Source organism: Lolium rigidum, chromosome 5 (assembly GCF_022539505.1).
Source record: "Lolium rigidum isolate FL_2022 chromosome 5, APGP_CSIRO_Lrig_0.1, whole genome shotgun sequence".
NCBI classification, from domain to species: Eukaryota; Viridiplantae; Streptophyta; class Magnoliopsida; order Poales; family Poaceae; genus Lolium; species Lolium rigidum.
Window position 1 is genome coordinate 149,329,025 of NC_061512.1, and position 27,993 is coordinate 149,357,017.

The 27,993-nt window shown below is 42.0% G+C and overlaps 1 protein-coding gene and 1 non-coding gene across 3 annotated transcripts; one reads left to right on the forward strand and one right to left on the reverse strand.

Moving 5' to 3' along the window:
- Positions 1-18,152: 18,152 nt before the first annotated feature.
- LOC124652806 (probable NOT transcription complex subunit VIP2) lies at positions 18,153-25,662 on the forward strand. Of its 2 annotated transcripts, XM_047191848.1 has the most exons (14): positions 18,153-18,227; positions 18,514-18,618; positions 18,903-19,008; positions 19,108-19,271; positions 19,439-19,826; positions 20,822-21,028; positions 21,107-21,208; positions 23,570-23,655; positions 23,731-23,808; positions 23,974-24,402; positions 24,545-24,597; positions 24,767-24,808; positions 25,348-25,492; positions 25,580-25,662. In XM_047191848.1, exons 2-14 carry the CDS (start codon positions 18,601-18,603, stop codon positions 25,652-25,654), a joined length of 1,893 nt encoding a protein of 630 aa, XP_047047804.1. In that variant the 5' UTR covers positions 18,153-18,227; positions 18,514-18,600; the 3' UTR covers positions 25,655-25,662. The 2 variants fall into 2 exon arrangements, with proteins under 2 accessions (XP_047047804.1, XP_047047803.1); XM_047191847.1 differs by lacking the exons at positions 18,153-18,227; positions 18,514-18,618; positions 18,903-19,008; positions 19,108-19,271 and having other exon boundaries at positions 19,474-19,826; positions 23,570-23,631.
- LOC124658585 lies at positions 18,931-19,008 on the reverse strand. Its single transcript, XR_006989300.1, has one exon. It is a non-coding gene; the product is annotated as a small nucleolar RNA snoR35 (small nucleolar RNA).
- Positions 25,663-27,993: the final 2,331 nt, after the last annotated feature.

Consider the following 27,993-nt stretch of genomic DNA (forward strand, 5'->3'; position numbering starts at 1 on the left):
ATCCATATTTCGAAGGAAAGAAGGGTTAACATGGGAAGCATCCACCACCCACATTCCGCTTCTCTTTGGAAGATTAATTGCCCATTAGTGTTTCTTTCGCGATTGTTGGCCCATAACAAATTACTCACCAGAGATAATCTAGCTAAACATTGTACGATGGTGGATAATGGCACATGTATCATTTGCTCCAAATCCGAATCAATCGATCGCCTATTTTTTGAATGTGTTGTTACTAGACAGGCCTAGTTTTCTATTGTTAGATTCTCTTGTGGTCCGGTCCTTATGGAAATTATGCAGTGATATGTTACAGTGTCTCATGCTATCAATTTGAGATGCAAAGCGGCACCCAAACTGCGTCGCTTCATAGTTAACATCGGTTAAATTAATTATATATTTTTAGCAAATTAGCTTAGTTTGAACTAGCTAATACTATCGCGGGCTTATCAGGACGTCCCCTTGCAACCCTATCAATTGGCAATGGCCTATTTCTCTGGAGATCTCTAACCAAACCCCTAAAAAGACATAGAGAAGTTATTTTTTCTCCTCTAATGGCTAAAACAGCCTCGAGCCGAAACCCTGAAATGGCTTAGAGGACTTTATATAAGAGACCGGTGACAAAAACTTTTTCCACATCTCCTATATTTGGTGACAAAAACTTTCCCCATTTTCCCGCCGCCCACCGCATCAGCTCCACCCGCCGCCAAATCCCCCACAGCCACCGCATCCGCGCCGGAGATGGCCGGATCTTCCTGTCGCCTCTCCCTACCACCCATTCGCAGCGCCAGCTGCAGCCGGGGTGGCACATGTCGCCGATCTAACGCCCCCGCAGACCTCATGCCGCCACCGCATACCCGTTACCACGGCGTACGGCAGCACGGCTGGGGAACTTGGGAGTCCAGATCACTGACCGGAACACCGGCCGACGTATCAGGCTCGGCACCTTCCAGTCGGCGGCGCAGGCGGCGTGGGGGCACGACGTCAAGAACATCCGCCACCATGACAACAACTGTGGGGAGCTCAACTTCCCGCTCGGCTGCGAGGAGCCCGTGCCGGAGCTCTTCGCGCCGCCAAGCTGTGGACGCGCGGCCGAGCTCGCGAGGAAGGACAGGGAGGCATGGGAACGCCTGTAGGCCAAGCGCGCCGGCAAGGAGTACATGGCCAATCTCCGACAGCTCAACCCCGAACGCGTGGCGGAGGAAACGGCTGCGTACAAGAGGCGCTGCGGAGGATGCACAACGACGGCGGCGACCTCGACAGAAATGGCGACAACGCTAGGCATTTAGATACTAGTTTAGCTTAATTTAAGCTTTAGTTTTAGTTTGAAGTATGCTTAGGTTAAATTTTGTTTATGTTTTAGTTAAATCTTATGGACTATGTCGAAAATTGTATGAAATCTTATGAAATTTGTCCAAATCATGTGCTAGTTTTTAGGATCGGTTCTGCCGGCCACCGTTTAGAGGACTAAAGTTTTTCTCATCTACTTTAATCCGCCGTTTGTTCTCTAAGTGAGCCACGTGTTCCTGTAAGGCCGGTCCGCCGCGTGTCGCCGTTCATTTTCTCTCTTCTCGCTGGAATAGAAAGAGGGCGGTAGCCGGTAGGGCGCACCAAAACCCATAGTTTCTCAACAAAAGTTTCGGGCAGAAAAGCGTAAGTGTTGATCATCAGTTCACCACGTTCTCAGCCTCGGCTCAATCTTTTTTTTTTGGCACACAGAGAGGGGTCCGGAAGACCCGAGAGAAATCCATTAAAGTGGCAGGATTACAAATTGCAGTAAGCCCCTTGCAAATACTCGCTCAAAGAACCTAATATTTGAAAAAAGGGGCCTACACTTTACAGAAAACACCCTACAAAAAACTAGATCGAAGCAATCAAGTCCATCGGTATCTCTGCCACACATCCTCCAGGCGTCGCGCCGAGAAACCAGAGCCAGCTGCTCCGGAGTCCTTTTTCGGCGAGAGCTTGCTGCCGCGATCCATTACCTACATGCGGGAAACGCATCACTTCGCAAGCTGATTCAGGGTCTCCACATCGGAGGTTGATGAGGCGCTGCCCTTGCGGCCATGGATAACAGCGGCAAGGTTGCCAGCTACTTGTTGAAGCTCGTCGATATAGCACCCATGGCTGAGAAGCCAGAGAGGATGGAGTGGAAGTCACGCCAGGCCTTAGTCATGACGCGCGGCCCATCGTTGTGCATGACACGTATCCATTTCTTCGTCTGAGAGGCTTGTTCTGTTCAGAGAGTATCGTCCACGTTGTGATGCAACAAATGGTCTGCGTGGCCAATATTTTACCGACACCTCCCACGCCCATTGCATATCTACACTTTGCATCGCTCTTAATTACTCTCAAAAACTCATCTCAACACTCATCTTATGGCAGCGTTGGTCTTCGATCGCTTGGCCTTTGTATCAGTCGCTAGCTAGGAGTGTAATATATACCCACCTGCACTGGTTATGAGGTCCAACATAATATGGTGTAGATTGTTGCACCTGTCGAACTGAACATTAGAAAATGAGATGGTGAGTCACGTTAATTTCTCCTATAAATGTTCAAAGACTACCCTCTCAACCAGGGGTCTGAAAGGGGCAAAACGATCTCGTTCGTCCGTTTCACAGCACAGTAAAGTTCTGAAACCCGCTTTTCACCTCAGCCGTTGGATGTAGTAAGTTTTTCTGTACCGGCCGCTGCTTGTTCTGGGTGCATGACGGCTGGGCCCGTGCATGAGTGGGGCCGTTTGTTTGAAACAGCAAGCATCCGTACTCGCGTGGCTCAGAAAAACAGAGGTGAAAACCCTAACCAATTCCGTGCGTCCCGTCCTCCCCCAATCCCCGCCTCCTCTCACCTCCTCCTCCTCCTCCTCCTCCTCCTCTAGAGACAGCGGCGGCTCGGCCTACCCTCTCACTCAGTGTGGCTGCGCTGCCTCCTCTCCTCTCTGCTCCCGTGCGTGCTTGCTCGCGGCGACAGGGTGCTCCAGTGCCGGGTACGACACGGCCGGCGGCGGTGCGGCAGCAGCTTCGAGGAGCCGGGATTGCGGCGGCCAGGACGCCCGCCCAAGCGACCCCCGCCGCCGGCCACACATGAGCTTCACGCTCGTGGACCTCTAGGACAGGAGATCGATGGGAACGGATGGAGACGGCAGCAGCGGTGGCACGATGGTGGCCCGGGCTAGGCGCTGCAGGAGCGCACATGGGCGGCGTCGACTCGGAGAGTGGCGGCAGAACGGTGCCTCGAGGTCGAGAAGGTCGTCCACAGCCGCCGGTACGGTGCTCGAGATCTGGCGGATCGGCGCCTCGAGGTCGAGAAGGGCGTCCACACCCGCCGGTGCTCGAGATCTGGCGGATGGAGGGCTGCAGCGGCGGCGGGATCGATCTTGGTCGTCACTCCAACCTGCAGAGCTCCGTGACGTTTTCCTGATCGAGCTCTGGTTTCCAGCTTGCCCATCCGCAAGTCACTTCTTCACCTGCTAGCCCAGCACACCCATGTTTCCTTCTCTTCCTCTCTGCTGTTGGCCACGCCGGCCATGGCCCTCGAATCCGACGCCTGCATCTACCGGACACATGTACCTCTCAATTCCGTATTGTTGATTATCATCTCTCTTTCTTAGATTTACTGGTTATCTAAATGCTTGAGCAAGGTTGATAGTATAGGTAGCATGTATGAGATTGGGTTATTGTCATTCTAATACAGTTTGTGTTATGCTTAGATATTTTGCATATATGTTTTTAAGATAAAACTCTAACAATTGTTTTTCCCTCTTTGCAGCCGCTATTCCGAGTAAAGGATTTGATGTGCTAAAACAATAATGTGGAGATAAGTCATATGTCCGATGGAAAATATAGCTATAGCTATTTTTTGTTTGTTTTATCAGTATCATTTTAGGCTTCGAGTTAGCTGAAAAAGATAATACAACGAGCAATTTTCTACCATGTGATTATAGCATTGATGTCATAACGAGCAGGATGTCTCTTGTGTACTATGAAGAATGCTACTTATATACTTGATTTCTTCGATTTCAGTGGTGGTATGCTTATCATTTCTCCTTATCATTTCAGGCTTCGGCAACGACGAGCATGGCCAAGCTAGACACCAGGTGAGCTCCTCCCAGCCCTTCTCTCTCATTTTGTGTTCTCTCTGCCCTCAATCACATCTTCTAGCAAGCACCCAAAATATCTTAATACATGACAAGGTCGTATCAGTACATTTAGTTACGTAATAGTTTCATAGTGGTCAATTGTTTTTCTGTCCTGGACAATATGTTTTGTGTTTGAGCCACTGTTACAGCTCTTCTTCTCAAGCTATGGCTTCATAGACTGAAATTTTGGCTAATTAATTTGTTTGCTTGGTTCCTACATTTGATGTATTATTTAAAAGCGGGCATGTTTTAAGTTCTTCTACTTTTTTGTAGAAGAGTATTGCATACTCAGCTACTCCAATCGTTTGGGCCGTTGGGGATGGTGGACTCGATTGCTGAATCAATGGTGCCATGTCATGCCCCCTATATTACCTTTGCCCAAATCAAAGTGCATATATTTCCACGAGGTTTGTTGTAATACAATACAAGACTTTTGGGCTACGCTGCATTCCTAGAAGATGCTACTTTGATATATTTTGCAGCATTTAGATATTTTTTTCATTGAATAAAATCGTTCAAGATCTATATATCTTGTATGGTTTTTCTTTTGTGGTTATTATTAGTTCTTATCGTGACTTTTACTTACTGCAATTTGTTATATAGTTATAGGGGGCATGGCTGGGACGGTGATGGAGGAGCAGTGACGAGCCAAATGGCCATGGCGCCGCTCGCTGGAGCACATCAGCATCTCCGTCAATATTACTTATCCATGTAAGCTCTTTATTCTTGTTCTTCCTCCTACTTTAATTCATTTTTCGCATGGCCATGATGGTGGATCTGCTTAGCCACGCATGGGTACAGAGAAAATTATAGCCATCTCTTCCGTTTATTGGCTTTTTTATTGTTGGAGGTGATGCTAATTCGGTTCACACCAGCGATTATTCTTGTGCTGCATTTGGTCGTTTGTTGCACTTGGATTCAGATAGAAGAGATCCAGTTGCATTGGGATCTTTTTGTGAGAATCAACTTGGTGAAAAAAGGCGTATGATTTGTTTGTTCACTCAATGGACCAGGTGATGACATGCCCTCGCTCGCTGATCTGGAGCTTCAACCATCTCATGGAGGACGCCGTCTGGTAGATGTCCTGCGAAGCCCGCTATGCCACCTCCAGCACTAGGAGATGAGGCGGCCCAGAGGTCCGGCCTCCTCATATCCCTCGTCACCATCTGCGCACTCGTGGCGGCGCACATCGCCCACCAGAAGGACTGCAGGCCCGTCGACTTTGTGCGTGGCGTCATCCTCGTCAAACACAATGCCCGCAACCTGCTACGTCGCCGAGGTTTCTTCTTATGTTTCTTGGCAGCTTGTAGCCTTTGAGGTTTTCCTATGGATTTGAATATCTCAGTCATCGGGTGTTCATTTGGGCTTATTGGCTGTACTCATTTTGGTTGGTTCCCTTTTGTTTTTGCTGCAGAGAGTGTATGTTTCATAGTGGTGTGGAAGGGTTGAGCAACGAATGAGGTTTTTTTAGTCCTAGGTCAGGACTAAGATTCTAGAATTTTCTTTTCATAATCATCGCATGATTTTAATACTTCAAGGACATATGAATAGTATGGTTTCTCTCTCTCCAGATTTCTTACTACCGAGAATGCTTTTGATTGCATTGTCATTTGTTTTATTGAGCTCTAAATTAAAATAATATTGTATTAAACTATTCGTTGCATAGCATTAGCCCACCCTTTGTTCATACCTTGTATAAAGGTTGGTTCCGTGCTTTTTGTGTTCATGCCAACATTTTGCACGCCTTACCACCTTGGACAAAGTAGTTATTGTCTGGTTACCTTTAGATTTTTTGTTTCATAGAGAATTAAGTGCAACCTGTTTTTGGACTTTACTCCACGGAAATTGCAGTCAATTATCTTGATAATATATCTCAATTCCTATGTCCTAACTATTCCTTCTGTAGGAATTTGAGAAGATTTGTCCAAATTGGTGATGAAATCCAAGCTGCTCAATTTCTTCTCGGACATGGATGAGCCCCTCAGGTACGACAGATCTCTCAGAGGATCTCTGCCAGCATGAAAAGTTCATGTTCCAGTGAGGAGGCTCACCATCACCTACGTCATGTTACTTAGGTATAAATTGTATGATGGAATTTCTGAGTAATAGGCACAATTATTATACTGAAAAGTAGATGCCATGCTTTGTTGAAGACAGCATAGTCCAGTAATTATATGTCTATCCAGACATTTCATATTTATATGCATTTGGCCTGAAAAATAGGGTGGGGAAGGCAACTACCAACTTTTTCCCCTATGTTATTTTATTTTGCAGATAACAAGCAATGATTCATTTTAATGATACTTTAGATTTGATATTAGTTACCTGATGGTGTTTGTCCATCATGCTTTGTTTGGGTATCAGGATTCGTCGTTTCACGAAACTTCAGATCTGATATTAGTTACCTGATCATCAATAGTTGATTTTAGCATCAGGATACATCTTCGCGGGATCAAATATATGATGGTATGTTAATATTAAACTAGAATATATATGTGGAATATTTTCATCTGGAATCCATGTCTTCACTCATTTTTGCAGCATGGAATAACTAATTTTCTGAATATGAGAATTGGCTTATTTGATCTATATAGGAGTATGATTTACATCTCCGTAGTGTTCAACCTGGTCGAAGAATTAAAATGAAGCTCGTCTGATGTAAAATTCAAAATAAATACATTCTTGTAAATTGCTTGGAGAAATGTAACAATTTACTCTAAGTCAGTTCGGAAGTCACTTTTTCGTATATACGAGTATTGTCTTAAGGGTTTATAAAGCACTGTAGATTTTGGATTTCAGAATCTGGCCTGTCTAGCGATCATGCCATTCAGTTTCTGTGAGCATGTAAAAGAGCAACCCTATTTTTTAAAAAGCTTTCTTTCCTTTCAGTATATTTTTGGTTGCATTGTGTGCTCCCAGTTCCTCAATTTTTCTCTGATTTGAGGCCTTTACGCCCATTTTCGTTGGTGAATAGTTGCTGCTACTTTTTGCCTTCGTTTAACTTGTTTTTCTGACTGAAGTTAGGAAAATTATATAGCTACCATGATATATTGCATTCAGTAGCATAAACAAGAGTTTATGCATTGTATTGATTGTGCCAACTTGTGCACACTGGCCTCAGAGGCAAGATGCCAATACCATCAGGTTCCTTTCCTTCTTTGCTTGGATATATGCTTGCTAGGTTAGTGATTGATCATTTTTTCTATAATTCTTTTAGCTAGCCAATCGCCTGCTTCACCATGAGTTCTTATCCATTGCACTAATGGTGACTATTCACTGCATTTAACAGCACGCCGTGCTGTTGAAGCTTTTCTTAACCTTAATAAGTGATTATATCTAGCCTTACAAAGAAGATTTAAAGAGGATGCATTGCTAGCCTCTTTATATGCTATAATATGTCGAGTAGATGTGGTCTTTTAATTTGTTAAATCTCTCCACCATAACATGATATCTTCTTTTCTTTACAGGTCAAGGCATCATTTCCAAATACAGAGTATTCTGTCCATCCAGATTTGTGCATCTAGCCAAGCAATTCTTGATGTTGCTTTGAGCTAGCTGTATGGTTCAGAGATGGTTCTTCATTTCGGCTTCTCTTCATTTGTGGCTTGCACGGATTCGGCGCCAGCAGAGTCCTCTACGAGTAAGGTCCTCCTCTTCCTTCTTTCTGTCCTCCACGGATCTGTAGGATAACGTTGCATAGAAAACAAAAATTTTCCTACCGCGAACACGCAATCCAAGCCAAGATGCAATCTAGAAGACGGTAGCAACGAGGGGGTATCGAGTCTCACCCTTGAAGAGATTCCAAATCCTACAAGATGAGGCTCTTGTTGCTGCGGTAGACGTTCACTTGCCGCTTGCAAAAGCGCGTAGAAGATCTTGATCACGATCGGTTCCGGCGCCACGAACGGGCAGCACCTCCGTACTCGGTCACACGTTCGGTTGTTGATGAAGACGACGTCCACCTCCCGTTCCAGCGGGCAGCGGAAGTAGTAGCTCCTCTTGAATCCGACAGCACGACGGCGTGGTGTCGGTGGCGGTGGAGAACTCCGGCGGAGCTTCGCTAAAGCTACGCGAAAGATATGGAGAAGAGGGGGCGGCTAGGGTTTGGGAGGGGGTGGCCGGCCACTTCAAGGGGGGCGGCCAGCTTGTGGTCTTGGGGTTGGCCGGCCCCCTCCCTTGGCCCCTCATTATATAGGTGGATCCCCAAGAGTTGGTCTCCAAGTCTTCGAATAAGACCCGAACCAAAAACCTTCCATAAGGAGGGGAAACCTAGCCAAGCTAGGACTCCCACCAAAGGTGGGAGTTCCACCTCCCATATGGGGGGGTGGCCGGCCCCCTAAGGCCTCGTTCGGTTAGGATGGATTGAATCCAAGCATGGATCTGATCCAGACAGGGATCTGGTTGATCCAGAGCGCACACCCAATCCATTGTAACCCGCTCTCCTAATCCCCTTATAATCCATCTTTTAAGGAACATGTTCGTTTAGGCCCGTTGCTGGCCTGTCGACCATTCTCTCGTTCTCTCAGGGAATTATTTCCATAGATCAGATGGAGAGATTATTTTTCCAGACCGAGTCTGAAGAAAATTGTTGGGGTGAGTTGGTTCATATTCCCGCCAGGGGCTAAACGAAGAGCAAAATTTTGCTACGCTGGAATAATTACCTCGCGGGGCTAGAAACCCCGGATTGGATGCAATCCAGACTAATCCCTCCCTGTACGAGATTAAACGAACGGGGCCTAAGGGGGAGTCCACTTGGGACTCCTCCCCCACTAGGGTTGGCCGGCCATGGAGGTGGAGTCCCATGTGGACTCCACCTTCCTTGGTGGTTTCTTCCGGACTTTTCTAGAACCTTCTAGAACCTTCCATAGAACCTTCCGCGACATTTTAATTCACATAAAATGACATCCTATATATGAATCTTATTCTCCGGACCATTCCGGAACTCCTCGTGATGTCCGGGATCTCATCCGGGACTCCGAACAAATATTTGAACTCCATTCCATATTCAAGTACTACCATTTCAACATCCAACTTTAAGTGTGTCACCCTACGGTTCGTGAACTATGCGGACATGGTTGAGTACTCACTCCGACCAATAACCAATAGCGGGATCTGGAGATCCATAATGACTCCCACATATTCAACGATGACTTTAGTGATCGAATGAACCATTCACATACAATACCAATTCCCTTTGTCACGCGATATTTTACTTGTCCGAGGTTTGATCTTCGGTATCACTCTATACCTTGTTCAACCTCGTCTCCGACAAGTACTCTTTACTCGTACCGTGGTATGTGGTCTCTTATGAACTTATTCATATGCTTGCAAGACATTAGACGACATTCCACCGAGAGGGCCCAGAGTATATCTATCCGTCATCGGGATGGACAAATCCCACTTGTTGATCCATATGCCTCAACTCATACTTTACGGATACTTAATCCCACCTTTATAGCCACCCATTTACGCAGTGGTGTTTGATGTAATCAAAGTACCTTTCCGGTATAAGTGATTTATATGATCTCATGGTCATAAGGACTAGGTAACTATGTATCGAAAGCTTATAGCAAATAACTTAATGACGAGATCTTATGCTACGCTTAATTTGGGTGTATCCATTACATCATTCATACAATGATATAACATTGTTATTAATAACATCCAATGTTCATGAGTATGAAACTAATCATCCATTAATCAACAAGCTAGTTAAGAGGCATACTAGGGACTCTTTGTTGTTTACATATCACACATGTATCAATGTTTCAGTTAATACAATTATAGCATGGTATATAAACATTTATCATAAACATAAAGATATATATAATAACCACTTTTATTATTGCCTCTTGGGCATATCTCCAACAGGATCGGGGCACACTTGAGAAATGGCATGGTGTCTCGTGTGCTTTTGTCTGTTTTCTTGCAGGTTGTTCCATCCGTTCTGTCGCTTTGCACAAGCTGGTTGGTGTTTCCGTGCGTTGCTGCTTTGCTAGGAGCATGCTCGCTACCTTTTCGGCCGTTCGGATCAAGGTATTGGCCTTTTTGTAGTTGAGACAATCTTGTCATTGTGGCCAAAAACGGATCCTCTGATTTAGACATGCCAGCCAGGCATGCCACTTCCTATGTTTTTATGGTAAAAATCAAGCAATTGAATTACTGGATTTGCAAGAGTAACACTTTATCTAAGAGCAAATGGGGTGCTTGGATTAGAAATATAAAAAAATTGCTACACAATGACATGACCTTGTACTGGACCATTCTTTCTTTCTTAGCATGATGAATCTATGATTCTTTTTTTGTTTGAGGTAAGCTATTGTGCCGTCTCCTTACAGGTAGCAGGTAGCAGCAGATCTGGTTAGGGAAACACAAGAAGGAGAAAAGCAACCAGATATTGCCGCTGGTATTGCAGTAATTTCTGCCCCTCTCTCTCTTTCTCGATTTCCATTATAACACTTGCAGAGCACATGTAGTGTTGAAAAATTAACCCTCACCCGATGGAGAAAGTCATCATGTTGTGTGAAAATGAATGTCACATGTGGCTTGCAACTGTTTTTTTCCATTTATCAATGAAAAAAAGAGCGTTTGTGTAGAAATGTTATGTCTGACCCGATGGAGAAAGTTTCTGAAAAACCAAAACATTGCTTCTGACTGCATCTGTCCACCTACAAGAAGTGATTTTTCCGGCTCCATGGCGAGTGGCAGTGGCTGCATCTGTTAGCCTGGCTACACATCTCCAAATCCATGGTTGGAGCTATCTCCGATCTAAGAGTTATAGTTTGGAGCTCGAATTTCTTTTGGCATGTCTCATGGTAATATACACAGGTGTATATGCAGGCGAATTCTTAGTCCATACCTTGGATGCTCGTTAATAAAATATATATGGACATGGTTTTAGTTTGCCAATTGTTTTAGTTTTCTACTTTATTACAACGTCTGTAATTCTTAGTGCTAGAAGAATTAGTGAGACTATTAGAACTAAATTCTTAATATTTAGCTGTTTTTCATGTGAGAGAAATAGCATTCTGAAAATAGCAGTGTTCTAAAGAAAAAGCTAGCAGCACTCGACGGTTTGCAGGCTCATGCCTTGACGCCATATGTGCCTTGCCGACGAGTCCATGATTCTCAAGTGTTTCGTTCGGCGGCAACAAAGGAGAGTGATTTCAGTTTTACTTATCTCTGGATGTTTAGGCTTATGAAGTAAATGATTTTTCCAATCGTTGGATTGGGGAATTGAGACGTATTCCCTGGAAAGAGGCTTATTTGGTGGTTGTACTGTGCTGGCTGTACTTCCCTGGAACGAATCAGTTTAGGCTTATTCTCTGATTGTACTGTGCTGTCCTTTGGCTGCCCTGGATGGGGTTTAACAGCAAAAAGGTCTAGGAAGATAAGAATTTGCTAAATCCAAACAAGCTTGCGTCACAGGTGATCATTGTCACCATCTACTCACGATTGTGTTGCATGGACTCTTTTTCTGCTTGGGAAAGAGCTCCTAATTAGGAATGGACATTCCTTTTTACAATACCCCTGGTTTCATTGATAGCTATGCTTAACTTGGGAGATATATGCTTTTCCTTAAGCATATTCTTTTTAGTCTTAAATGTACATCATATTCTTTGTGATATATAATTTCCTAATGAGTAGTCCTATCGCTTGAATGTTATTTTACCTTCAAGTTCCACCCTCGGAGGGTCTCGATTCAATTTCGCCAGGTGGTGCGCTGAATACTCCTGCTGATTCTAATGGTTTGTCTGGTTTATGCTTTAGTTCTTACCGTTCGTGTTTTTTAAGGCTTTTTGGTGATGCGTTGTTGTCTCTCGGAATACATGTTTTGGGAAATATGCGGCAAAACTTATATGTGTTGGATTTCAATGTTGTTGCCATGAGGTACATCTCATATGAGCTGGATTTCAATGTTGTTGCCATGAGGTACATCTCATATGAGCTGGATTTCAATGTTGTTGCCATGAGGTACATCTCATAATTCAGTCGCTTGACTTACTTACTCCTGCCTATAGTAAAAATGTTGAGTTGTCTCAACTTTGTACCCTTTTCCTCTATATAAACTACTTGCATTACCAGAGACAATATGTGACTCTTTTTCTCCTGGTAAATATATTATTATCCTTCATTTTAGGGCACTAATGACACCGTTGTTTTACAAATGCTTGATTCCGTTACCGTCCAACCACGACAAATTGATCAGTAAACTAGGCATTAATCATTTTGCCGAAATAAGATAACACAAAATATATACCTATTCAAATCTTCAATACCTTCACTGCACGCCATTCCGATCTCACACCAACAAACATAAATGAGGCACTTTTGGAGAGCAAAGGCGGTTGCGTTTCCAAGTATTTACATGAGCCAAAAATACAGTAACTAATTACGGATATGCTTCTCACTATTTATACTTACAGAATTCTCTTCTTACTGCGTAATTAGCAGCTGACAAACTTACTTATTTTCTGTGCAAAGAAATATTAAAGTTTCATTTTTGGTTCCAGGGAAACACAATGGAGGTATGTGTGCCAGCCAATCGTACGGAGTCAGTTCAAAGAACTTCTGAAGAAAGGCTATGTGTGTACCAGTCAATTGTACAGGTCAGTTCCACATGTGTCGAAAGAAGACACACTACGAATTATTTCAATATTTTAGATTGAATTTTTTTTACATTCAGCTGTGCTTTGGTTAGCCTCATGTTGTTAATTTATGGGTGCTGCTGATTGAATTTCTGTGAATTTAATATTTAGTTTTTTTTTATCTCAGCTATATATATCTTGGATGTTCAGTGCAAATTAGTTACTGTATTTTGGACCCTGCTGTGCCAAAGTGAGCTCTTGGTTTTCGATTTTATTAGAGTTTAATTTTGCTTAGGCTCATGTTGTTAATTTTTGGGAGCTGCTGATTGTATTTCTCTGAATTTAACATTTAGGTTTTTTTTATCTCAGCTATATAAAGTATCTTAGATGTTTAGTGCCATGCCAATGATTGTGATATATCTATGTTGTGTAGCCAGGTAATTAATAATGCTTAATGTTATTTTGTTTATAGGATACATCTCGCATGGGTGAGATCAGAAGGTCTAGGTCATTGTTTGGCAATGTATCCGTGGCTTACGCTGAAAACTTCCTCTCATAATGATGGTTGCTGTGTGACCTTATCAGTGGTTTATGTTGGAAGCAAGCATGTTTTTTGATAACTTCTTCTACGCTGGTGACTGTTGGCTGAAGTTATTTCGGTGCGAGAACTGAGCTATACTTCAAGTGTATCTCTGCTTGTAATCATTAGCATCGGACCCATGCTATGTACGGAAACTGTGTCAACATCATATTATTTCCAGGGAGGGTTGCAGGTAATTATTCTTCAAAACTATTTGATATCCATTGAGTAGTCAAAATCTTCTCTCTTTATTTAGTCAAAGGAGGCTGAATAGAAAGCTCCATCATTATTTATCGTGTGGCCTTTTGTTCCCCGAGAAAAGGAAAGCATAGCTAATCATTCATATGGGGCATTACGGCATTATTACAGTGTGTTCCTTTTCCTTGCAAGTAACATATATTCACGTGCCAGCCTTGATCCATTTACTACTTAACACTGTTGTTAACTTACCCTAAATTTTTAGAAATCTTTTCTATTTATTTGGAATATAGTCGCCTGTTTTGATGAGTTATATAAGAGATTGTCGGATCTGTTCGTTGCATTTTTCATCGATTACTGACTATCTGGATTGAACAACAACGGCTATTTCAACTTTAGGGGAATGGTTATTTCAAAAATTAGTGCACACCTGCGTGTTATGCATCCGTCAAAATAGTTCTGCAAAATAGAAATAACATCTGTTTTTTTAGTTTCTGTTGGTTGCCAAATAGCTATATGTATTCATTTCCTTTTAGCATGAACATAGAAGATCCCTTTCCTATTGCTTTTGTGCCTTTTTCCAATGTATACAAGGTAAGAAGGGCATGTTTTTTCAAATATCATTGCGGAGCAGCTCTACAAATTTGTTCACTTGTCATGTACTTTATTTCTAGGTTTTGATTGCCTGCTTCTTTGTTTCTTCTCATTTGTTTGCCTTCTGCAGATGTACTGGCAGGTGTAACTCGCCATTCTGGGAAGAATTGGTGGGTTGTCTCCGCTCCTGAGACCCAACACTTCCGAGCGAGAAGAAGCTCATCTGTTCCCGTCACTTGCTAAAAATCTAACATAAAACTGTTTGTTCTTTACTGCCACAATACCATCTGGAGCAGGCTGTTGCCTGAGTGGTGCTACTTCTTCGAGCTCAAACACGCAAGAGCCATCTGGCCTTCTGCGATTTTCTGCCGGCAGGGCGGCGAAACTACATCCTCCACGGCGGAGGCCTTCTTCGATTCTGCTGTTGGAGCTTGGCGCCTCCTCTTCATCAAGTGGTGTGTCCCCGGTGAACTGAAGGTGACCGGCGGCTTCGACTCTTCCTCAGGAATGGAGCTGGATCCTCGGCGGCGACGCTTAAGGACGCCGGCGAATGGTGGATTGAATGGATATCTGGGGCCTTCTAGGCCCTGTCCTCGTGCAAATTTTTTTTTTGACCCTTTTGATAGTTGTATCTACAACTGGTACCAATCTTTTTTTCAACGTTTTCATTTTCCTGCCATGTAAAGTGCTCTCTATATTAGTTAGGCATAAAGTAGATGCCCAAGATATATTTAGAACATGTTTGGTAATGTATAATGTCTCCATTCCAGGTTATAGATTTTGCTTTCAAACTTTTATCCTTCAAATGTTTTTCATTTTCTCCAACCTCTTTAATTGTGTCCTTGGAGCCCGCTGAACTGTGGTTCTTATGTAACAGCGAGACCCTTCAGTTATGTTATAAAATCTTTAATTATTGGAGCGATTCATATGCATGCACCAGTGCATGAAGGAAGAAGATTCTCTTGTATTACTTTATGACTTATTCTCATTGACCATTGAATGGTGCACGCATATGCTGGTGTGTAATGCTTGTTCCGGTATATATTTGTTCTTCGGACACAGTGCACATAGAGATGAGCCTCTTAGTGCATGATTCTTTGAAAATATACTTATATGGTTATGATATATTGAGTATTTCTATTATGCACTTATATTATTGTTTCCTCCGAGCATCAGAAAGTCTTCTCTTGTTTTGTTGTTTTTTCTAGTTTACAAATGATCATCCATAAGGTTCAGCGAGCTCAAGCAACGAGAAGATTTAGTAGTTCATCTTTGTTTTAAGATGCAACAAGCATCTGCTATGGTTCCTGAAACGACACCATTCTCTGCAACGCTGCAAAATAATCTGGACAAACTTTGCTGAGTTTGGATGGAAACAAATGAAGTAATGAGAATTTAGAATACTTTATTTTGTGGCAATCTTTGTGAATTTGGTATGTTTTCCCATGCCTAATCAGACTTTGGTATTTAGGTCTTTGGGCTTATGTGTTTCTCTGTGTGCACTGTCATGTGTAGTGAATCTAAACATCATCTCATTTAAGTGCCAAAGTAACTGATTATTGACTTCTGAACATGGAGCAACCAATTAATGTAAAACTTATGGCTTGATTAATGTCCCGTTTTGCCTTTGCGCTGGGGCACAACGGGTCATTTATAAATGGCACAATTGCCATCATATACATTCCTGGGATTGTATTAGACCACACACAAAAAGAGATGAAATGAATAAGCGGCAGAATTGCTATCCTATAAGTTCCTGCCTTGAATTGCCATCCTATAAGTTCCTGGCTTGAATTACCATCCTATAAGTTCCTGCCTTGAATTGCCATCCTATAAGTTGCCAACTGGTCAACTTTAGCACTCTGGTCTCGGGTTTTTCATTGAAAAATATATGAGCTACTGTTTCGCTTTTGCCTTTGCGCTACATCTTGATAGAATCGTGTGTCTACAATTATACTAATCAGTCAAATTTTAAACTAATTATTAATACTAAAATGTAAGCTAAAACTTATAATTTAAATTCTGCCTGCATTCTGCCATTTGCGCGATAGCGCAACGGGTCATCTAGTGCACTCAATTGCGCCGCCAACTCTTTCTCCTTCCAGGCAGTGACAACTGAACTGAAGTTGGAGCAAGCAACAATCATAATTCTTCACGAGTACACTCGACAGTAAATGCATATGATGCAGCGTGAACTGGATCGTTGTGAACCACACTTCGTTGGCAGGTGGTAAAATCATAAATCTTGACAGGGATGTCCAAATTATACGAACTGGAGAACACGAGAGAACCAGAGAAAGAAAGGTCACAGTGGCTACAGATAATAAAGGAACATAAATTACACAAGTTTACCCCTGGGTCAGCAACATAAAACACTTCCAAAGTGAGGGGAAGATTAATTGATCTGCATCCCTTGAAGTAGCTTGGTCCATTGCGAATATTAGAAAGTCTTCATTTAACCGATCGTTTTTCTTATTACGGGCACATTTACCCTATCTTCTAAAGTAACGTGTGAGGTTAGACTGTAATATTTGGGGTGGAACATTTTTTCCAGATGCATTTTTTTCGACAAAGGAATATATTAATATCGAAGGATACTAATTACACCAGCCTCTGCAACAACGCAATGCCCTAAAACATTACAGATGCACACAGCAAAAAAAAGAAAAAAAAAACTAAGAAATAAAAGTCCCGCTACAGCATCACATCCCTAGCAACAGTAATACAACCACCACCAAGACAATACCTGAAAATCAGACTCTTCAAAAGTGCACCAACGCCGTCTTCGCTTGATCAAAGATCTTAGGTTTTCACCATGAAGATAGTCTTTGCTCTCAAAACAATGCTTTCAACAAGGACATTGCTAGGCACAACAAGTTAAGGCAGACCTTGGGTTTTCACCCTGAAAGGTAAGACTCCGAAACTCACATGTGCTGCCGCCCCCACTTCCATACCACTGCTGCGAAGTCCGGAACACCAAGCAAGCCCCTCAACAACGCAAAGACTTGAACCTCCATTAGCTAGTCCTCCAATTCGGCCTTCATGATATTCTCTTCTTCTGACTTCACCATGGATCAACTGTCACTTGGTGTCAACACAGAAAAGAGCTTCGCGGCGCTCCCTCCAGACCAAACGGTCAGAATAAAAGCATGGGTGCGCACGACCGAATACCACCGATCCAGCAAACTCCAGGCAATAAAATCACTGTTACACTTGCCGGCGACGCCTTGTGGAACTCAACACACCGGCCAGATCGCGAGTCCAGACCTCCGGTAGGTCTTCGTCTTCACCCAAGACAAAGCAAGCAGTTCTTCGTGACACAACGCTTTAAATTAATTGGGAGAGGAAAAAACCGAGTGAGAGACTGGTTTTAGGACACACAGGTTTCAATTTTTTTGCATTAAGATGTTGGGTTCCACATTTCAGCTAGCTTGTGCTTCTCGGTTGATTGACTGTTTCTTCTTTTCACGCCAACGATTTCCTCAACTCAACCGAAGAAGGATGAAAAGTGGACTATTTTAAGAATTCAAGGTCCATTTTGAACTAAAAATACCTTTTGGAATAAAAAGTAAACTTTCCAAAGAATTCAAAGACAAGAAGTGAAGTTTTTTTTTGTTTATATATGATGGGCCCAGGTTCTAGTTTTGCCCCAGGCCCCAAAAAAAACCCAGGACCGGCCCTGAAAAAACTTGGACTCAACACCGGCTTGTGTAGGAAAAAAAGAAAACTAGCGCAAAACGAAAATCGTAAATCGGGTTGTAGGAAAAAAAAGAAGCCCGACCGCTCTGAGACTAACAAGCTCGCGCGCCTCGTGATTCACGTCAGATTGTGCGATCAAACGGCCATACTACATCTCATCAACTGATGGAAAATCAGCTAGCCCCTAAAAATTAGAAAGAGACGGTCCGACACACTCCCTTCCGCATCGCACGCACGCTCCCCGAGCTCTAGGGTTAGATCCCTCCGCCGCCGTCATCTGCCGACGTCGTCCGCCGCGGCTCCGACCTCCTCCTCGTCCTCCTCCTCCGCCGGCCGCCGATCCTCCGAATTCTCTCTCCGCTCACCCCCGCACACCCCCCTCTGCCATGTCGCCGCCGCTCCTCCGCGCAGCAATTTGAGGAGGGGCGACCATCAGGTACAGGCTTCCACTTGTTTTACTTTCTGCAAACTGGCTGTTGAGCCGCAACCCGGATTCAACAATTGAACTACTGCCTGCCGCTGAATTCAGCATCCAGCCACAGCTATTCAATTGTTTATACGGCTCAGCAACTCATCTGTTGGGAATTATGCATGTTGAAGCCTTAGCAGCAGGCTTTTGGAGATCCACGTGTCTTGTGTGTGTGTGGACTGCTGAAATCTGCACATGTTTATCTTGTCATGGCCTGCTCATATATATATATATATATCTGTTTCCGTTTCAGACTGGCAGGGTTCACTGTGTCGTGCAGTTTCTGTGGACAATCTTCAGGCGCTCCATACTGCTCACTTGCTATTTTGTTGTCATCACAATGTCAGGCTTGCTCAACGTACGTGCTTATCCTTGTAACTGGACTACTATGCGTGCGTTCACCAGCATTTTCTTATTCTATCTGTACCTACCTGGTAACTGTTTGCAGTTGGACAATGGATGGGTACTTCAGTTTTCAACACTTGATAAATATCTCCTACTCAGTAGTCAGGAATAGTTAAGTCTGCTTTTGAGGAATCTGTTGATTCATGTATTCATCGATTGTCTTAACATAACACTATGCTTCTTTTTCTTTGCCTTATTCTTTGTTTGGATAACTTGAACTTTTTTTTTCTTTGGCAGTCAAATCTTAACAGTTCGGCATCAAATCTTCCAGACTCAACAGGACGGCCATTTACAACATCCTTTTCTGGCCAATCTGGATCAGTTCAAGGTTTCCATCACTCTGGTGAGCTTAAAATACATACACTAGATCGGTTAGTGCGTTGACATAGTGCAACATCAATTTACGAAACCTGTTACTTTTATGATTTTCTTCCCTTTTCAGGTCTGCACAACATTCATGGAAATTTCAATCTTCCAAATATGCCTGGATCACTTGCTCAAAGGAATGCTGCAATGAGTGGCCTTCCATCCTCTGGGGTTCAGCAAACTGGAGGGAGCATTTCAGGGAGATTTGCTTCCAACAACCTTCCAGGTGCCATGTCTCAGGTTCGAATGCCCACCTTTATGGACTATGGAGAATTGGGGATGCAGTAGTATTTTTTTTGTACTGCGAACAGCATGAACCTGCAGTTTAGTGGATTATGCAATCTAAGTAATAGTTTTGTTGGTTGAAATTATAACATATACTCCTTCCGTGGTTTTGTGCGTGGAAGACGATGACCGTTACTATTTCTTTGCACATTCCTCATGCACATTCAGGTGTCGGTGGTAGAGGAATGAATGTTGGTGGAGGTCAAGCATATAGTAGTGGCATGAATATTGGTGGTACCATTCAAGGTTTATCCTCAAACTTGGGCAACAGTGTCAATCGGAATTCTGTTCAGGGCATGTCCGCGTCTCCAGCTTTAGGAAACTTGGGTCCACGTATTACAAGTTCTGTGGGAAATATTGTGGGCGGGAGTAACATTGGAAGAAATATGAGCTCTGGTGGTTTGTCGGTGCCGAGTATCGCGTCACGCATGAATTTTGGTGGCAATACTGGGAGTGGAAGTCTAAATGTGCAAGGATCCAACAGGATGATGAATGGCATTCTTCCGCAAGGTAGGTGTAGTTTATTTCACTACTACATGAAAAAGGTTACACATAGCCATGTCATCATGCTTAATTTGTTGCTTGAACTATTATCTTTTTACCATGTTTTAACCACTGTTATACTGATTCTCTGTTCAGCTCCTACTAACCGCATTGCCTACTTCATAACATGTTTTAACCCTTGCTAAATATCTTTGTTTAAAATTTTAACCACTGCTATATTAAGTCTTTGTTCAGCGTCTCTACTTACCATATCCTGGCAAAAAAAGTTGGGCATAAAGTAAGCACTCAACATCCCTTATGATATATTGATATTTGGATTTTTTATTTATAAAACACAGTAGGTATTCTTAATAAATATTGAACCATGTGGTGCTATAGGGTATACTGAAAAATTCGTTTCTGCAAGTGCAACAATGAAGCGGTGAAAAGAAAAGAAAAGAAAATATAGCTTCTGAACAATCACAATCTTCCCCCGAACAATCTCCCCACAATAAACAAGTTTGAATTTGTTATTCATTTAATTCTGGAACAACTCAGGAAGCGTGTATGTTAAAGTTTGGTTGCCGTGTCTGCCATGAAAGTAAAGCCTGGTGAACACCACTACCTATCTGGAGGAATATGCATTTTTTCGCTCTCGGTACAATATATGCCAGCTTATAGAAACTACAGTTTTGACCTTAAATATTAAGTCCAACTTATTATCATAGTGCCTAGTTTCTGGTATATTGATGTTCTTCATTTTCCAGCCGTATGTTGGATACCCAAAATCACTTCTCTTACTAATTGAAACATCACCTTTTCCTTAACATTGTTCTGTTTTGTGATAGTTCCAATTAAAATTCATGAAAGCAATTGGGTTGAAATAAAAACTTGTTTATAGTTTGTACAATCGTTATAGTTCTGTGAGATTGAATGACCAAGAACTATACAGTGCATTATTTTCTCCTACTGAAGTTCCTTATTCAGCTTTTTTTTTTGTTTCTATTTGTCTCTGAAACCAGGATCATCTCAACTGATTAGTATGATTGGAAGTTCATATCCATCGTCTGGAGGTTCATTATCCCAGAACCAAATGCAAGGTGGTAATAATTCTCTAGGTTCTATGGGGATGCTACATGACCATGGTGACAACGCTCCATTCGACATCAATGATTTTCCCCAGTTGACTGGCCGACCTAGTTCTGCTGGTGGGCCGCAAGGACAATATGGTAATGCTAAATGCTGGAAAACCGTGAATATTTCCCCCAAATTCTGGAGGATGCTTTGCCAACCTCTTTAAATTGCAGGATCACTACGGAAGCAAGGAGTTGGTGTTAACACTATTGTTCAACAAAACCAGGAATTCAGTATTCAAAATGAAGATTTCCCGGCGTTGCCAGGATTTAAAGGTGGTTACAGTTGAATTATTCTAGAACCTATCCGACTCAGTGAGATTGTCCACATTATACTTTTGTTGTATTGGTGCATGATTATCTAATTGTGTTACTTTGTGACCTTAAAGTTCGTATCAGTTTACATGTCTATTAGAGCAATTCCAATAGTATAGCCAACTGTTAGCTATAACAAGTTGTCATATCATTTGTAGTCATCTTATAGCTAACATGTATAATAGTTGGCTATAAGAATGAAGCACTTTACTAACATATGTCCCACCTTTCACTCTCACAAAGTGCCTAGGAGCACGTGCAAGAGTTGGCTATTGCATAGTAGCCCATCTCCATTCTCTATCCTCTTCTCTCTCCTCCAATTCATCTAAAATATATTATTTAATGTCTTATAGTTAGCTGACTAGACTCTATTGTACTTGCTCTTACTATACAGACCTGCTACTCTGTACTTATTTACTCCAGCATTTGAACAGCTTACTTCCCAACAATACCACCCTGTCATAAAATCCTCTATCTTGTGTAGAGTCCATTGCTTTTTTACTTGTCTACTATGGAATGCTGTGATCTTTTCCTCGGGTTAACAATACCACCCTGTCATAAAATTCTCTATCTTGTGTAGAGTCCATTGCTTTTTTACTTGTCTACTATGGAATGCTGTGATCTTTTCCTCGGTTTAACTAATGGTTAGTACCGTGCCACTTTTCACTAACCTAACTAGGAGATGTCCCGCGTTGCAGCAGAATTTATAGCACAATTTTCTTGTAACACAATCATAAGAGAGGCAAGAAGGTGAGAAGGCGGCATTTTCTCGAGAGGGCCAGTTCCCAGTAGGGTAGAACCATTCAGCTGGCGTGGCCTCACGAGGATCCAGAGAAAATTATAGTAAATGCTTATGTGGGTAGTGGCTTTATAAGATATACAGATGCTAAATCAAGGGTTCAAATATGCATGATGCATTTGCAATGATAATAACAAATTATAGTAAATGCTTAGTGGGTAGTGGCTTTATAAGATATACAGATGCCAAATCAAGGATTCAAATATGCACGATGCATTTGCAATAATAATAACAATAATAACTACAGTTGTAATATGATGCTCCAACTGGAATTACCATGAATCCTACTTAGAACATTGGTGGCCCCCTAGGAAAAATGCGCCAAACATTGTTCAGATATTACGGTCCAGGCGTAACTTGCTTACATCCCATGCCGTTCAGATGAACCTGTACCTGTATTTTGCGGCGAGGAATGGAAGCATATAATTTTTTTACATATGTGGGACAGTTTTTGTACATGAGATAGGACGGAGCAAGCTTTAAAAAGGCACTAGGTGTTAATTAAGCGTTTTACCATCATCACCTAGCACTTAAGTTATTTACATTTAGGGGAGGATGATAAATTTTCTTTCGTGTGACAACTCATACAAAGAATTTATGGTACCTTTCTGTTATATCATGACTAATGTTTAATAGATGGAAATGTATTCATATTTTCAAATATCGTTGCTACTCTTCGTATAAAGCATGAGCTAAAAATTACGTATGATATGAGGCATAGCAACAAAACCATTGAGAGGTGATCAGTGAATTTAATTCTCGTGCTTACTATGGCTATAATTCATTTAAGCTTAGCGTGGCAGTAAATTTATTACTCCCTCGAGCTCCAGTTAGTTGACGCAGAGACATCATCAGTTATCCATAGTGCAAGTAATAGGCTGCGACAAGTAATTCAGGCCAGAGGGAGTAACATTATTTTTAGTCTCATGGCCAACCGTGTCGACCATTAGGGATTAGAAGAATGTCAAAATTGTGTGCAACATTTATTAAGAGATTGTTGCTACAGCTACCAATTAGGCTGTCCACACGTATACCACACGTATTGCGACAAGTAATTCAGGCCATCCAGTGTATTAGGCTTTATTTTCTTGTCCCCACTTGGTTACATCTAGATAGCTATACCGATCAATACAAATTGTTGCAATTAGGTTTTCAGCTCCAACTGTGTAAGTATCTAGTTTTTCTTTCTAAAATAGTTGTATTTGCGTGACCGGACCATCGTGCTATAAAATGTGATTTATCATTTGTTAGGTCAACTTTAGCGCCAAACTCCTTTAATGGTACCACATGTTTTGCTGGTTTTAATATCTCAAACTTTTGACCTATTCTTTCCACGTCGGACATGCTCAAGCATTAATGCTTCATAACGCAGGAAATAAAACAAGACCGTGTAGTGGTTTCTTGAGGTTTTAAAATTCTTTCCTAAAGTACCATCTTTTGGCTGATCATTGCACTACCTTAGTACTATCCTTTATACTCCGTTTTGCCAAGTTATACATAATATTGACATTTTTAATTATCAGGTAGCAGTTCAGAGTATGCTATGGAGTTACATCACAAGGAACAACTTCATGAGAATGTACCTGTAATGCAAGCACAACAATATCCAGTGGGTTTACATCTCTGAATTTTGAATCCTTGTTTCTATGGGCATTTATTTTGACATGTTTGAACACGTATACAGATGGCAAGGTCAGTTGGTTTTAATTTAGGAAGTAGCCACCCACCAAATCGTCAGCAGCATCAGCTGGGTGGTAATTCAGTAAGTTCTCTCGAAACAACCATCAAACGTGTAACATCTGCCGCAACTATCATTGTTATGTTCTTTTCGACTTTGATATGTTACTGCTAAGATGCATGATTCAGGTTTACTGTTAACATTTACCCTTTTATACATGGAAGACTAATCTTCATTATGTTCTGTCAGATTCATAGTGCTGGACCCCAAAATATTGGACTAAGACCACTAAACTCTAATCAAGCTTCTAGTTTGGGATCATATGAGCAACTGCTCCAGCAGTACCAGCAGCCGCAGACCCAAAGGCCTTTCAGGTTGCAGCAGATGTCTTCAGGCACCCAGTCACACAGGGATCCAAGTCTAAAGGTCATTCAGGGAGGCCAGACACCACCTGATCCATATGGCTTGTTAGGATTGTTGGGAGTTATAAGGATGCATGATGCTGACTTGACATCTCTTGCTTTAGGAATAGATTTAACAACATTGGGTTTAAATTTGAACTCAGCAGACAATCTGTACAAGACATTTGGTTCCCCATGGTCAAATGAGCCAGCAAAAGGAGATCCTGATTTTCAGAATCCAGCTTGTTACTTGGCTGAGCAACCCCCACCACTCACTGTAAGTTGCCAAAAACCATAGGCTATTTCTGCCTAATTTGATATTAGACCAATCTTCTTAAGAAAGAAGCTCAAATTCTTTCGTCGGTGCACCCGGTTCCTTTTACTATAAAATTATTGTAACAAGTTCTGTCTTGGTGCAGCCTTTGCATTTTCAGAAGTTTCAGACACTCATACTGTTCTACATATTCTATACGTACTTCTGTTACTTGAAAATCGTACTCCATCCATCCATAAAAGGATGTCCCAACTTTGTCAAAATATGCATGTATAAAGTTGAGACATCCTTTTATGGACGGAGGAAGTATTGCCCATTAGTTCCAGCAATATTTTAAGGTGATTATTTTGATGTTTTTGGTTTTCAGCATGCCAAAGGACGAAGCTCAGATATGTGCTGCCATCGAACTGTGAGTACATGGTTCTACCGTTCCTTGTTCAGGATCTGAGTCTTTAATCAAGAAATGTGGTCTTATTGCAGTAACATTTGATAAGGGAACCACACTGCTATGTTGTTATCAAAGTTTTAATGTTATGATCAAAGTTGTATGCTAACACATATTAACCCGTAATCTATCAGATGCCAGACCAGACACATTAACTGTCACGGATCTACCAAAAAAATAAGAACATTTTGGATTTATTTGTCTTCCTGGATGAATACTTTAACTCGGCAACATTTGATTGTATATTCATAGTCCGACTATGTACATGAGTTTCACCTGTCATTTTTGCTAACTCTGAAAGTTCCTGTTTAGCATTGCGTCGTGCAAAATTCCTTCCAAGCTTTTGATCTTTACTGTGTGTCTTTCCTTAAAAGTAAACCAATAATATCTTAACCCTAGCTCACAACTACGCGATGTAGCACAACTGAATGGTGCTTCAACAAGTTTGTTTTCTGGCATATACTTATTCTTAGACATTAATGCATGCATACCATTTTCCTCAGATATAACCGTGGATGGTTTTACCATAGAGAACTGCGGCTGTGGTTCACAAGAATTCCTAACATGGAGCCTCTTGTCAAGGCTCCTGATCATGAACGGGGTTCTTACGGTTGCTTTGATCCACACAATTGGGAGACAGTCCGTAAGGTTTGGGCATGTAAATTTGTAGTGTGGATGTGTATCCTCTCTTATGCACTGCTGCAAAATGATAGTTGAGCACATGTCTTGCTGCAGGATAACTTTGTTCTCCATTATGAGCTAGTAGAGAAAAAGCCAAGTCCCCCTTCTGCATACCAAATCGTTAGGTGAAAGAAATAATCTGGGTAAGCACTTCGTGGCAACAAACATACCTCATTTTGTTCCCTGTGTATCGGGCAATCATCTCATTGTTGTATGCAATGTATTTTTTTTTGTAGGTACCTCCTGACTCTAGCTTTGTTGGACATGAACAAAAGCCTTCATTTTAAACATAGCAAGTGTCATCGCCCAATTTGTAAGGTACTAATTTTGTTTGGACATGAACATATGCTAATTGCTGGCTGAACAACACATATTTTGTCATAAGTTAAAACAAAAAGGGAACCTACTAGTTACGAAGGAATGTTGCGTGCGACCAGTTTAGGAATGTAATTATTATTTTTCTCGAACACAAAAACTTGACCCATGGGTACTAGCACCCTGTATCCAGGGCCTGTTTTAATGCAGAGGCGGGGCCTCGAACGCGGTTGGGCGAGCACGCGATGCACGGTGCTATCCAACCGAGCAGTGCTCGGTTCTCGCTAGGAAAGAAACTATCTTAATCTTGTTACCAATTTTCCAGCCGACATGTTATTGAAAAATGAAAACCTCGAGGGTTGGCAATCCTTGATACTTGTGCTTCAAGTAATCTGACTGTCTCTTAGAAGATACTGGCTCAGTTCCAAAATTATTTTAGAAAAAACTGCGACACTTATTTTTGGAACGGAGGGAGTACATGTTAGTTTGGTAAATCCAATTTTTTTCCCCCATATGCTGAGAGGAGAAATTTATTATTGCTAGTCGTTGATAATTGTAGCTCATCTCGTTCAGTCTGTATGTTAAAGATGTCATGTTCATTTGGCAAATCCAAATATTTTCCCTTTTTTCGAGAGAATTAATTTATCACTTGTAATCATGTTTGATTGTGTTGACCTGGTTTGAGACAAAAGTGGAGTATTTTAATTGGATTGGACATTAACATCCGCTGCCTACGTTTTGCTTGCACAGGTGAGGGCAAATCATGTCAATATGCGCAGAGAGAGAGAGAGGATAGGAGGATGCAGAAGAGAAGTTGTTGTAATTATAGCAAAGCAAAACAAAACAAAGAGAGATAGCATTGCATTTTTATTACCTTACCTGGATGATGGGAGCCTGTTGTACACCCTGTAACATTCGTCCTTTACAAACTTTGATCTTAGGAGCAGCTGTCTGCATATTACTTTTGTACCTGGATGTATCCTTGAACCAACAAAACTCATAACTTTGTCGGTGCAAAATTAAAAGTCTGTGTGCTCTCTTATTGGCACTGCCAGGTTGTTCAGCTGTTGAGCAATAATCTGATGGAACTTTTGGATTTTTTTTACAGGAGCTTCCACCATTTTTAACAGAAAATATGATGGGTTTTCAACAACCATTTAGAAAAATTATATACGAGCTAAGGATGTTTTGATTGTGTCAGATTCTTTTGCTGCTGAAAATTCGTGGGAGCTTGCATATAGAGATGTTCGCAACATTTGGAATGCTAGTTTAGTTGACAGAGAAGTGTGTAAATCTTCTTCAGACGCATCCATTCATTCTCTACAAGTATCCACACACTCTAAACATCCTAAATTCGAGCCGGAATGGAAGCAGCAACGGTGGAGTAGACGGTCGGTGCTACCTCCTGCCTTCACTGTGATCCGTTCTTCTGAATGTTTCTGCTGTTTCATGTCGTGTTTGAGTCATGGCAGCTTCTTCTCCATTAGGTATTAGATCAGCCTAGGGCACAATCAACGAACACAGTATATTGCAATAATATCGTGAGGTCACTGTCCATAGCCGAACAACAGAACATACCTTTTTCATGAACGTATCTCTTTGCGGTACACGTTGGACATCTTTTTCTTATTCAGCGTTGAGGGTCTTTTGATTGTTGAGGGTCTGCTCCTTTTGCTTTACAGTCTGTATGAGATCGATCATGCTTATCAAAGCAAGAAAATCGAAGCAAACGTAAAATAGAAATATGGAAGGTTGATGTTTACCACTTGGAGAACCATGAGGTCATTACTCCATTCTATGAGCTGACGGTGCTGAACTGGTAACTTAGGATCACCGCTGGCCTTCTCGGTCTCTAGTCTCTACTAGCAGCTGGATGAGAGTCAACTTTGCAAACTCACGTACCCAGTCTTGTGGCAGGAACTAGCAACAAAAACAGGAGTTAGCTTTATAGAGGTTCCGTGATGGGAGAAAAGAAAACATGAGATACATTCATAGTGGCCTCCACTTGGTCTAACTTCGAGACGGTCGAAGATTGGTGGCTTTGATTCATCTTTGTCAATGGCAACAGACGGAAGTCCTTCGCGTTACTCATCATGCTTACCTCTTGGGAGATTTGGAACGAGCGTAATGCGAGAGTATTCCGTAAGGTATCC